Here is a 13,885-nt window from a genome sequence, read left to right on the forward strand (position 1 = left end):
AGCCAACTTGATGCTTTCCAAAAGCTCCAGCAGATCCTCTTTCTTAATATCTGCATTCTCAAGCTTTTCAGTCCACTGTAAGTCATCCCTACAATCGCCAAGATCCTTTACTGTAGTGAATACTGAAGCAACATATTCATTAAGTACCTCTGCTGTTTCCTTCTGGTTCTATACACACTTTTGCACTGTCACACTTGATTGGTCCCATTCTGTGATGTCTTATTCTCTTGCTCTTCACATACTTGTAGAATGCCTTGGGGTTTTCCTTAATCCTGTCTGCCAAGGCCTTCTCATGGCCCCTTCTGGCTCTCCTAATTTCATTCTTAAGCTCCTTCCTGCTAGCCTTATAATCTTCTAGATTCATATCGTTACCCAGTTTTATGAGCCTTACGTAAGTCTCCTTTTCTTCTTGACTAGATTTACAACAGCCTTTGTGCACCACGGATCTTGTACCCTACCATCCTTTCCATGTGTCATTGGAACATACCTACTCAGAACCTCACGCAAATATCCCCTGAACATTTTCCATATTTCTTCGGTACGTTTCCCTGAGAACATCTGTTTCCAGTTTATGAAACATCGAAACATAGAAAACCTACAGCACAATGCCAAACATGTCCCTACCTTAGAAATTACCAGGGTTACCCACAGTCCTCCATTTTTCTAAGCTCCATGTACCTATCCAAAAGTCTCTTAAAAGACTCTATCATATACGCCTCCACCACCGTTGCCGGCAGCCCATTCCATGCACTCACCACTCCCTGAGTAAAAAACTTACCCCTGACATCTCCTCTGTACCTACTCCCCAGCGCCTTAAACCTATGTCCTCTTTTGGCAACCATTTCAGCCCTGGGGAAAAAGCCTCTGACTATCCACATGATCAATGCCTCTCATCATCTTATACACCTCTATCAGGTCACCTCACATCCTCCGTCGCTCCACGGAGAAAAGGCCGAGTTCACTCAACCTGTTTTCATAAGGCATGCTCCCCAATCCAGGCAACATCCTTGTAAATCTCCTCTGCACCCTTTCTATGGTTTCACATCCTTTGTGTAGCGAGGCGAGCAGAACTGAGCACAGTACTCCAAGTGGGGTCTGACCAGGGTCCTATATAGCTGCAACATTACCTCTCGGCTCCTAAGTTCAATTCCACGATTGATGAAGGCCAATACACCATATGCCTTCTTAACCACAGAGTCAACCTGCACAGCAGCTTTGAGCGTGTTATGGACTTGAACCCCAATATACCTCTGATCCTCCACACTGCCGAGAATCTTACTATTAATACTATATTCTGCCATTATATTTGACCTACCAAAATCAACCACTTCACACTTATCTGGGTTGAACGCTATCTGCCACTTCTCAGCCCAGTTTTGCATCCTATCAATGTCCCGCTGTAACGTCTGACAGCCCACCAAACTATCCACAATACCCCCAAACTTGTGTCATCAGCAAACTTACTAACCCATCCCTCCACTTCCTCATCCAGGTCATTTATAAAAATCACGTAGAGTCGGGGTCCCAGAACAGATCCCTGAGGCACACCACTGGTCACTGACCTCTGTGTAGGATATGACCTGTCTGCAACCTCTCTTTGTCTTCTGTGGGCAAGCCAGTTCTGAATCCGCTAAGCAATGTCCCCTTAGATCCAATGCCTCCTTACTTTCTCAATAAGCCTTGCATGGGGTACCTCCCTCACCTCCCACAGTAACCTGGGGTAAATCTCCTCCGGTCCCGGCAACTTATCCAACTTGATGCTTTCCAAAAGCTCCAGCACATCCTCTTTCTTAATACCTACATGCTGAAGCTTTTCAGTTCACTGCAAGTCATCACTACAATCACCAAGATCCTTTTCCACAGTGAATACTGAAGTAAAGTATTCATTAAGTACTTCTGCTATTTCCTCCGGTTCCATACACACTTTCCCACTGTCACACTTGATAGGTCCTATTCTTTCACATCTTATCCTCTTGCTCTTCACATACTTGTAGAATGCCTTGGGGTTTTCCTTAATCCTGTCAGCCGAGGCCTTCTCATCGCTCCTTCTGGCTCTCCTAATTTCCTTTTTAAGCTCCTTCCTGATAGCCTGATAGCCTCATAATTCCCCTTACTCCAATTAAACTCTTTTCTAACTTGTCTGTTCCTATCTCTCCCCAATGCTATTGTAAAGGAGATAGAATTATGATCACTATCTCCGAAATGCTCTCCCACTGAGAGATCTGACACCTGACCAGGTTCATTTCCCAATACCAAATCAAGTACAGTCTCTCCTCTTGTAGGGTTATCTACATATTCTGTCAAGAAACCTTCCTGAACACACCGAACAAACTCTACCCCATCTAAACCCCTTGCTGTAGGGAGATGCCAGTCGATATTTGGGAAATTAAAATCTCCGACCACATCACCTCTTATTATTACACCTTTCCAGGATCTGTTTCCCTATCTGCTCCTCGATATCCATGTTACTATTGGGCGGCCTATAAAAAACACCCAGTGGAGTTATTGACCCCTTCCTGTTCCTGAACTTCACCCACAGAGACTCCGTAGACAATCCCTCCATGGCGTCCACCTTTTCTGCAGCCCTGACACTATCTCTGATCAACAGTGCCTCGCCCCCACCTCTTTTGCCTCCCTCCCTGTCCTTTCTGAAACATCTAAAACCCGGCACTTGAAGTTACCATTCCTGTCCGTGAGCCATCCAAGTCTCTGTAATGGCCACAACATCATAGCTCCAAGTACTGATCCACGCTCTAAGCTCATCTGCATTATTCATGATACTCCTCGCATTAAAATAGACACATCTCAAACCATCGGACTGAGGCTACCTCCCAACTATGCCAGATAATTTTGAAAACGAAGCTTTTTCTCTTCATTTTGACCCTCCATCCACACTAAAGCAGCATTTTCATCCCCTGAAAATGGAGATTTTCAGAAACGGTCTCCAGAGTGAATAAATCTGAAAACGCCTAATATCTGGTGCAGTGTCTACAGGGTAAACGGAGAGATTTAAAAACGCTGTCTTGGCAACACCAGAACAACAATGCTTCTTCTGCTTCTGCTTGGTACTGCGCAAGCACTGCCGTACGGTTGTTATAATGCGCAGTCGGTATGACCGACTGAGAGTTAAATTGTAAAATGAGCTCTTTTGACTATTTAAAAATGCTGTCATGACGTGCCGGAACAGATGACCGCAGCATGGCATTTTGTTGTTTTCTTGAACGCAACTCCCCACACAACCTAACAATTTCAGAACAGACGGCAACGAGACTGAAGCCAGAAGAGTTAGAAATGTACTCACCAAATACTTTGACTCATAGCTTACTGAATAAATAAGTATCCTCACTTTGTCCTGTTTTCTGTCCTTGCTTGTATGAAGGTGGTTTACCTTATGCAAGTACTTCTCTGACAATAGATGTGTAACAGCCTAATGTAACATTGTATGGAAATACAAGATAACGCTGATGCAGACATGTTTTATACATTTAACAAGGTGCTTTATTAACGCAACGGAGTTAGTCAGTTTTTCAATGTTCATCATTAGCCGGGTCATACTGTCTGTGAACTCCCTGTCGGTTGCCTCCATAAGCTCCAGTATTTGTTTTTTTTTTAGTTTTTAAGTCCTCCTGCGTGAGAGCTAAGGGCAATTCCTTTGAAGTTTTTCTACTCTGTAACTGGACAAACGCGCATTAAGTATACCGTTTCCTCTTCGCTTGTTTTCTGTGTGTCCTGCACGTGCCCAGTAGAGGAGATTCGCCCAAATATCCGTGTTAGTGTGGACAGAGATATTTTGAAAAACGCTTAGAGTGTACGCCTGTCGTTTTTACTCGAAACCGGCGTTTTCAAAATTATCTGGTGTAGTGTGGACGTAGCCTGAGTGCATCCCTTCTCTATCACTTGCCTATACTCCCTTTTGCACTGTCTCCAAACTCTTTATTTGTGAGTCAACCACCCTTATCTCCGTCACTTCATTTCGGTTCCCTGCTGTGTTTCCTGCTCGTTGGTCTGTTCTTCCCTGATGTGTTTCCCATCGGTGTTGTCACTGCTTCCCTGATGCGTTTCCCATTGGTGTTGTCTCTACTTCCCTGCTGTGTTTCCTGCTCGTTGGTCTGTTCTTCCCTGATGTGTTTCCCATCGGTGTTGTCCCTACTTCCCTGATGTGTTTCCCATCGGTGTTGTCACTGCTTCCCTGATGTGTTTCCTATCGGTGTTGTCTCTGCTTCCCTGATGTGTTTCCCATTGGTGTTGTCTCTACTTCCCTGATGTGTTTCCCATCGGTGTTGTCTCACTTCCCTGATGTGTTTCCCATCGGTGTTGTCACTGCTTCCTGAAGTGTTTCCCATTGGTGTTGTCTCTACTTCCCTGATGTGTTTCCCATCTGTGTTGTCAGTGCTTCCTGAAGTGTTTCCCATCGGTGTTGTCACTGCTTCCCTGATGTGTTTCCCATCGGTGTTGTCTCTACTTCCCTGATATGTTTCCCATCGGTGTTGTCAGTGCTTCCTGAAGTGTTTCCCATCGGTGTTGTCTCTACTTCCCTGATGTGTTTCCCATCGGTGTTGTCTCTACTTCCCTGATGTGTTTCCCATCGGTGTTGTCACTGCTTCCCTGATGAGTTTCCCATCGGTGTTGTCTCTACTTCCCTGATGTGTTTCCCATCGGTGTTGTCACTGCTTCCTGAAGTGTTTCCCATTGGTGTTGTCTCTGCTTCCCTGATGTGTTTCCCATCGGTGTTGTCTCTACTTCCCTGATGTGTTTCCCATTGGTGTTGTCTCTACTTCCCTGATGTGTTTCCCATCGGTGTTGTCTCTACTTACCTGATGTGTTTCCCATTGGTGTTGTCTCTACTTCCCTGATGTGTTTCCCATCGGTGTTGTCTCTACTTCCCTGATGTGTTTCCCATTGGTCTTTTCTCCACTTCCCTGATGTGTTTCCCATTGGTGTTGTCTCTACTTCCCTGATGTGTTTCCCATTGGTCTTTTCTCCACTTCCCTGATGTGTTTGTCATCGGTGTTTGTTCTTCCCCGGAATTGGCCTGCACCGTTACCTCTGAACATTTGTTTGCAGACCTCACACCCCAGCAGCGGCAGGATGAGTGGGGAAGGGGGTAGTACTAAGCCCCTGAAGGTGGGCTCCCGAGTGGAGGTAATCGGCAAAGGGCATCGCGGCACAGTGGCTTACGTGGGTGCCACCATGTTTGCCTCCGGGAAGTGGGTCGGAGTGATCCTGGACGACGCCAAGGGCAAAAACGATGGCACTGTGCAGGGCAAGCGCTACTTCACATGTGAGGACAACCGGGGCATCTTTGTACGGCAGTCACAGGTATCGTAGCAACTCCCTGGCCTGGCGAATCCCTGGGGGTTGGTTTGGTGGGGTGAGGCTGTGGGTGATTGCAAGGAAAACCAGGGCAGCAGAAACAGGTACCACCTCCATCCCTGGACTGGGGTGGGTTTGACCCAGGGGTTTCAGCAGGTATGGGGTGGGGAGAGTCTCTGTACCGGTCGGGGAGGCGGGGTACCAATCTGCAGGCATGCCGGCAACAGGGCATGTAGAGTATTGGGCTGTGAAGTATTGGCATGTTAGTTAGTAAATGGGTTGGATTTTGCGGGTGTGTGAGATGTACTTGAGGGGTGGTGGGGGAATATGGATTTAACTGGGAGTGGTGGAATACTGCCGTGTGGGGCCTGGCCTGTTGCAGTGGAGGAGTGGGGGGGAGTGTGGTTTCTGGATGGCAAAGTGGATGTAAACCTGGAGAATGTTGGTAAATTTTCAGGGTGTGGTGGAGTTGTGTGGCGGGTTTAGAGTGTGGGCAAGGTGGAAACTGGTACTGGTAGGTGGGCGATTGGGAGGGGTGACTGGCGGGTGGGTGAGTGATAGTGGGTGACTGGGATAGTTGGGTGTTTGTGGGGTGACTGGTGGTTGGGTGATTGGGATGGGTGACTGGTGGGCGGATGTTTGTGGGGGTGACTGGCGGGCGGATGTTTGTGGGGGTGACTGGCGGGCGAGTGTGGGGGTGACTGGACGGGCGGGTGTTTGTCGGGGGTGACTAGCGAGTGGGTGTCTGTCGGGGGTGACTGGCGGGCGGGTGTCTGTCGGGGGTGACTGGCGGGCGGGTGTCTGTGGGGGTGACTGTGGGCGGGCGGGTGTCTGTGGGGGGTGACTGGCGGGCGGGTGTCTGTGGGGGGGTGACGGGCGGGTGGGTGTCTGTGGGGGTGACTGGCGGGCGGGTGTCTGTGTGGGGTGACTGGTGGGCAGGTGTCTGTCGGGGGTGACTGGCGGGCGGGTGTCTGTGGGGGTGACTGTGGACGGGCGGGCGGGTGTCTGTGGGGGTGACTGGCGGGTGGGTGTCTGTCGGGGGTGGCGGACGGGTGTCTGTGGGGGGTGACTGGCGGGCGGGTGTCTGTGGGGGTGGTGACTGCGGATGGGCGGGTGTCTGTCGGGGGTGACTGGCGGGCGGGTATCTGGGGTGACTGTGGACGGGCGGGGGGGTGTCTGTGGGGGTGATTTGCGGGCAGGTGTCTGTCAGGGGTGACTGGTGGGCGGGTATCTGTCAGGTGTGACTGGTGGGCGGGTGCCTGTCGGGGCTGACTGGCGGGCGGGTGTCTGTCGGGGCTGACTGGCGGGCGGGTGTCTGTGGGGGGTGACTGGCGGGCGGGTGTCTGTGGGGGGTGACTGGCGGGCGGGTGTCTGTGGGGGGTGACTGGCGGGCGGGTGTCTGGGGTGACTGTGGACGGGCGGGGGGTGTCTGTGGGGGTGACTGGCAGGCAGGTGTTTGTCAGGGGTGATTGGTGGGCGGGTATCTGTCGGGTGTGACTGGCGGGCGGGTATCTGTCGGGTGTGACTGGCGGGCGGGTGTCTGTGGGGGGTGACTAGCGGGCGGGTGTCTGTGGGGGGTGACTGGCGGGCGGGTGTCTGGGGTGACTGTGGACGGGCGGGGGGTGTCTGTGGGGGTGACTGGCAGGCAGGTGTTTGTCAGGGGTGATTGGTGGGCGGGTATCTGTCGGGTGTGACTGGCGGGCGGGTATCTGTCGGGTGTGACTGGCGGGCGGGTGTCTTTGGGGGTGACTGGCGGGCAGGTGTTTGTCAGGGGTGACTGACGGGCGGGTGTCTGTCGGGGGTGACTGGCGGGCGGGTGTCTGTGGCGGTGGTGGGCGGGTAGCTGTTTGTGAGGGGTGACTGGGGTGGGTGGGTATTTTGAGGCCGGATTTCTGGTCTCACACTGGAGTTGGGTTGATGGTGTTCTCTCCCCACAGATCCAGGTTGTGGAGGATGACACCACCTCACCTGACACTCCCCAGGAGCCATCTGCTTCCAAGGTTCCCAAGCGAGGTAGGTAGCCTTTTCTGTCATCTGCAGTCAGCTGCCTTCATCTGTCTGTCTGAGATGGAATAAACAGCGTCTGAGACGGGGAACACCAGACCCTGGGGGATAAGCAGCTGATGGGACAGTGGGCTACTGTTCTGGAATCGCCGACCGTGTTGGGGGTTGTACTTTGCACCGAAAGGACAGGCAGGAATACATAGGCAGTGGTGTGATTCTGTTGGTAAGAGATGGAATTACATCTTTAGAAAAAGCTGACATAGGGTCAGAGAATGTTGAATCTTTGTGGATGGAGTTAAGAAACTGCAAGGGTTTAAAAAAAAACTATGGGAATCATATATAGGCCTCCAAATAGTACCAAGATACAGCATTGAGATTGCAAAGGGATTTGGAAAAGGCATGTCATAAGGGTAATGTCACAATTGTAATGGGGGACTTCAATACGCAAGGGGATTGGGAAAATCGAGCTGGTGTTGGATTGTCTACTCTGGGGAAAGGATATCTTAGATTGGGTGCTGTGTAATAATACAGATTTTATTGGGGAGATTAATGTGAAGGGACCATTATGAGGCATAATATGATTGAATTCATACTGCACTTTGAGAGGGAGAGGTATAAGTCACATATTACACTGGAATAAAGGGAATTACAGAGGCATGAGAGAGGAACTTGTCCAAGTGGATTGGAGGAGGATACTGGTGGGGATGACGGCAGAGCAGAGATGGCTGAAGTTTCTGGGAATAGTTCACGAGGTGCAGGATAGATATGTCCCACAGAAGAAGTTCTTTTCATATGGTAGGGGTAGGCAACCGTGGCTGATAAGGGAAGTTAAGGATTGCATAAAAGCCAAGGAAAGAGTATATAAGGTAGCATAAGTGAGTGGGAAGTTGGAAGTTTGGGAAGCTTTTAAAATTCAACAAAAGGCATCTAAAAAAAGCTATAAGAAGGGAAAAGATGAAGTATGAAGGCAAACTAGCCAATAATATAAAGCAGGATACTGAAAGCTTTTTCATTTATATAAGGAGTAAAAGGGAGGTGAGAGTTGATATAGGACCACTGGAAAATGATGCTGGTGAGGTAGTAATGGGGGACAAAGAAATGGCAGATGAACTTACTGGCTACGTTGCATCAGTCTTCACTGTGGAAGACACTAGCAGTGTGCCAGAGGTTTGTGAGTGTCAGGGAGTAGGAGTGAGTGCCATTGTTTTTACAAAGGAAAAAGTGCAGGCAGACTCAAAGGTCTAAGGTGAATAAGTCACCTGGACCAGATGGACTCCATCCCAGAGTCTTGAGAGAGGATGCTGAAGAGGTAACGGATGCATTGGTCATGATCTTTGAAGAATCATTTGGTTCTGGCATGGTCCCGGAGGATTGGAAGATTGCAAATGTCACTCCACTCTTTAAGAAGGTAGGAAGGCTAAAGAAAGGAAATTATAGGCCAGTTAGCCTAACCTCAGTGGTTGGGAATCTGCTGGAGTCTATCTTTAAGGATGAGGTTTCACTGTACTTGGAGACTAATGATAAAATAAGTCAAAGTCAGCATGGTTTCTGAAAAGAGAAATCTTGCCTGACAAATCTGTTAGAGTTCTTCGAGGAAGTATCAAGCAGGGTGGACAAAGGAGAGGCAGTGGATGTCATTTACTTGGATTTTCAGAAGATGTTTGATAAGGTGCTACACATGAGGTTGCTTAACAAGATAAAATCCTATGGTGTTACAGGAAGGATACTGGCATGGCTTGAGGAACGGCTGACAGGCAGGAGGCAGCGGGTAGAAATGAAGGGCCTTTTCTGGTTGGCTGTCAGTGACTAGTGGTGTTCCTCAGGGGCCAGTTTTGGGACTGCTACTTTTAACGTTGTTAATGATTTGTATAATGGAATTGATGGCTTTGTGGCAAAGTTTGCGGATGATGCAAAGATAGGTGGAGGGGTAGGTAGTGCTGAGGAAGCAATGTGATTGCAGCAGGACAAAAGTGGCAGATGGAATACAGTGCTGGAAAACGTATGATGCATTTTGGTAAAAGAAACAATAGTGTGGACTATTATCTAAATGGGGAGAAGGTTCAAACATCAGACATGTGGAGGGACTTGGGAGTCCTGATGTAAGACTCCTAGATGGTTCAGTTACAGGTTGAGTCCGTGGTAAAGAAGGCAAATGCAATGTTGACATTTATTTCAAGGGAAATAGAATATAAAAGTGAGGAAATAATGCTGAGGCTTTGTAAAACATGAGTCATGCCACATTTGGAGTATTGTCAACTGTTTTCGGCCCCATATCTCAGAAAGGATGTGTTGTCATTGGAGACAGTGCAGAGGAAGTTCACGGGAATGAAGGGGTTAACATAGAAGGAACATTTGGCAGCTTTGGGCCTGTACCCACTGAATGTTGAAAGGGCTAGATAGGGTGGATGTGGAGAGATGTTTCCTCTGGTGGGGGTATCCAGAACTAGAGGGCACAGCCTTAACATTGAGGGTTGAGCTTTTGGAACTGAGGTAAGGAGGAATTATTTTTAGCCAGAGTGTGACAAATCTATGGAATGCTCTGCCGCAGACTGGTGGAGGCCAAGTCTGTGGGTATATTTAAGGCCGAAGTTGATTGTTTCCTAATCGGTCAAGGCATCATAGGATATGGTGAGAAGGCAGGCATGTGGGGTTGAGTGGATCCAGGATCAGCCATGATAGAATGGTGGAGCAAACTTGATGGGCTGACTGTCCTATTTCTGCTATGTCTTATGATCGTATTGGTCTTAAGGATAAGCAGGTGGTGCGACAGTGGTCAGGCTGCTGTTCGAGGTGTTACTAGTGTGATGGAACTGACACTGAGCTGCCAGTTCTGATGCAATCTCCTTCTTACCTCAGTCTGTCCTTTTGGTTGAACGTGTTCCCGCAGTGTAGCTGTGGAAGGTGTTTCAGTGTGTACGCCCAGTGATGGTGAAGGGCCAGTGGTATGTTTTCACCTCAGGGAAACCTTCAGGTGGTGGTGTTCCCCTGCATTCACTACCTTTGTCCCTGGTGTGAGTGCTGCTCGGCTTGGGAGGTGTTTCAGAGTGCCTGTAATAAGTCCTGGAGATGGAGATGCAACTTCTCATGTAGATGACAGAGATAATGAGCATGTTAGGTGGTGGGTGGGTAAACCGCCCCAGGGTTGAGAATCTGAGAGTGTAGGCCCAGAGGTGTCTCTCTGTATGTGTGTGGGAGGCGGGGGAGGGTGGCAAAGGGACTTGAGACCACAGGACTGTAAGATACAGGAGTAGAATTAGGCGGTTAGCCCCTTGAGTCTGCACAGACATTTCATCATGGCTGATTCATTATTCCTCTCAGCCACAATCATCTGCCCTCCCCCCTCCCCCCCTCCCCCCTCCCCACATCTGTTCATGCCCTGACTAATCGAGAATCTATCAACTTTTGCTCTAAGTGATGATTTGATCTCCGCAGCTGCCTGTGGCAACGAATTCCACAGATTCTTCACTCTCTGGCTAAAGCAGTTGCTCCTCAGCTCCGTTCTAAATGGGCGTTCCTCTGTTTTGAGACTGTGCCCTCTGGTCCTAGACTCCCCCATAACAGGAAACATCCTCTCCACCATAAAAATATATACATCGGTGCACTTCAACAATAAAAAATGATACTCAATGGTCATTTGGTTTCATATGCCCATTCACCCAGCTTTTGGAAAATCAGATCGCTCTTCGATCCTGCTTCTGTTGACGTACAAGCAGAGGCTGAAAGAAGAGACGGCCATTGTTAAAACTGTCCACTGTTGGTTCGTCCAATTAGCCTCCATGCTGCAGGACTGCTTTGATGACGTCGACGTTCCATGATGAGGATGTCTCCAAGTTCACTGATGGAGTTATGTGCTTCATCCGGAAGTGCATTGATGACATTGTCCCCCAGAACTCGGTCAGGGTCTTCTCAAACCAGAAACCTTGGATCAATAGTTCTGTGCGAGTAGCACTTAACTGCGCGACACCGAGCTTACATCGCTGACGGTCAACTAGAGCTCAAGAAATGCAGCTATGATCTGCGCAAAGCTATCAAGGCTGCGAAACAACAATATAGGGAGAAGATTGAGTCAAGATTCACAACGAAGAACACACGTGACTTGTGGCGAGTGCTGCGTACCATCGCAGACTTCAAAGCCAAACGTTGTGGTGCCGCCAACATCGCAGCCTCTCTCCCAGATGAGCTGAATTGCTGTTATGCTCGGTTCGATGTTGCTAACTCAGAGCCTCCGAGGAAAGCCACCGCTACAACCTGCAACCTGGTCATCTCTGAGGCTGAGGTATGCAGATGTTTCCAACGAGTGGACAGTCACAAGGCTGTGGGACCGGACGGCGTCCCAGGGCCAGTACTCAGGATGTGCGCAGACAGACAGTTCTAATCTCTCCCTCTCTCAGTGCAGAGTGCTCTCCTGCTTCAAATTATCCCAGTATCAAAAAAGACCAAGGTTACATGCCTGAACGACTGGCAACCTGTCACACTCACCTCAATAATATGCAAATGCTTTGAGAGGCTGGACAAGGATTACATTTGCAGCTTGCTACCACCTAAACTAGACCCCCTACAATTCGCCTGCTGACAAAACCGATCGACAGATGACTCAATAACTACAGCTCTGCATACCGTCCTTACACATCTGCAGAAGAGGGATGCTTATGTGAGAATGCTGTTCTTGGACTACAATTCAGCATTCAACACCATAATTCCATCCAGGCTCGACAGGAAGCTCAGAGACCTCGGCCTTGACCCTGCCTTGTGCAGCTGGATCCTGGACTTCCTGTCAGATTGCCAGCCATTTGTAAGAGTGGGCTCCCTCACCTCCAGCCCTCTGACTCTCAACACAGGAGCTCCTCAGGTCTGCGTACTGAGTCCCCTCCTTTACTCCCTATATACCCATAACTGTCGCCACTCACAGCTCTAATATGCTAATTAAATTTGCCGACAACGCTACGTTGGCCTTCTCTCAAACGATAACGAGGTGGCCTACAGGGAAGAAGTCATCTCTCTGACACAGTGGGGTCAAGAAAACAACCTCTCCCTCAATGTAGCAAAAACAAAGGAGCTGGTTCTGGATTACAGGAGGAATGGAGACGGGCTAACCCCTATTGACATCAATGGATCTGGGGTTGAGAGGGTAAAGAGCTTTAAGTTCCTCAGCATTCACATCACCGAGGACCTCACGTGGTCTGTACACACCAGCTGTGTGGTGAAAAACACACAACAGCGCCTCTTTCACCTCAGACGGTTGAGGAAGTTTGGTGTGTGCCCCCAAATCTTAAGAACTTTTTACAGGGGCACAGTTGAGAGCATCCTGACTGGCTGCATCACTGCCTGGTATGGGAACTGTACTTCCCTCAATCACAGGACTCTACAGAGAGTGGTGCAGACAGCCCAGCGCATCTGTAGTTGTGAACTTCCCATGATTCAGGACATTTACAAGGACAGGTGTGTAAAAAGGGCCCGTAGGATCATTGTGGACCTAAACCATCCTGACCACAATCTATCCCAGCTGCTACCATCCGGGAAATGGTACCGCAGCATAAACCAGAACCAACAGGCTCAGGGACAGCTTCTTCCACCAGGCCATCAGACTGATGAACTCATGCTGACTTGAGTGTACTCTATATTACTTTGACTGTTCTATTTATTATAAATTACTCTGATTGCACATTACACATTTAGACGGAGACGTAACGTAAAGATTGTTACTCATGTATGTGAAGGATGTAAGAAATAAAGTCAATTCAATTCATATGTGGCCCCAAGTACACGTCCATATCCATTCTATCAAGGCCTTTCAACATTTGATAGGTTTAGAGTCATAGAAAAGTACAGCACAGAAACAGGCCTTTCAGCCCATCTAGTCTGTGCTGATCCATTTAAACTGCCTACTCCCATCAACCTGCACATGGACCATAACCCTCCATATCCAAACTTTGCTTAAACTTTGAAATCTTGCTTGCATGCACCACCTGTGCTGGCAGCTCGTTCCACACTCTCGTGACCCTTTGAGAGAAGAAGTATCCCCTCATTTTCTTCTTTAACCTCTTGGCTTTCACCGAGAGGTTCATGACCTCTAGTTGTAGTCCCACCCAGCCTCAGTGGAAAAAGCCCACATGCACTTACCCTATCTATAACCCTCATAATTTTATATACCTCTGTCAAATCTCCCCTTAATCTCCATGTTCCAAAGGATAAAGTCCCAATCTATTCAATCATTCCATATAACTCAGGTCCTCCAGAACTGGTGATACCCTTGTAAATTTTTTCTTTACTCTTTCAACCTTATTTACATCCTTGCTGTATTTAGGTAACCAAAACTGCACACAGTACTCCAAATTAGGCCTCACCAGTGTCTTATCCAACTTCAACATAACATCCCATCTCCTGTACTCACTACTTTGATTTATGAAGGCCAATATGCCAAAAGATTTCTTTATGACCCTATCTACCTTAGATGCCACTTACAATGAATTATGTACCTGTATTCCCAGATCCCTTTGTTCTGTCACACTCCTCAGTGCCCTACAGTTCACTGTGTAAGACCTACCCTGGTTGGTCCTACTGAAGTGCA

At 48.6% G+C, this 13,885-nt stretch overlaps 1 protein-coding gene across 3 annotated transcripts in view; it reads left to right on the plus strand.

Annotated features, from left to right (window-relative positions):
• Window positions 1–13,885, plus strand: part of LOC140196914 (dynactin subunit 1-like) — a 379,455-nt gene that overhangs the window by 185,471 nt on the left and 180,099 nt on the right. For all 3 annotated transcript variants that reach the window (XM_072256848.1, XM_072256849.1, XM_072256847.1), the window contains 2 exons: window positions 5,065–5,319; window positions 7,251–7,326. In XM_072256848.1, coding sequence (XP_072112949.1) covers window positions 5,089–5,319; window positions 7,251–7,326 — 307 coding nt within the window. In that variant the 5' untranslated portion in view covers window positions 5,065–5,088. The remainder of the gene's footprint in view (window positions 1–5,064; window positions 5,320–7,250; window positions 7,327–13,885) is intronic.

The sequence above is a fragment of the Mobula birostris genome, chromosome 4 (genome assembly GCF_030028105.1).
Source record: "Mobula birostris isolate sMobBir1 chromosome 4, sMobBir1.hap1, whole genome shotgun sequence".
Classification (NCBI taxonomy): Eukaryota; Metazoa; Chordata; class Chondrichthyes; order Myliobatiformes; family Myliobatidae; genus Mobula; species Mobula birostris.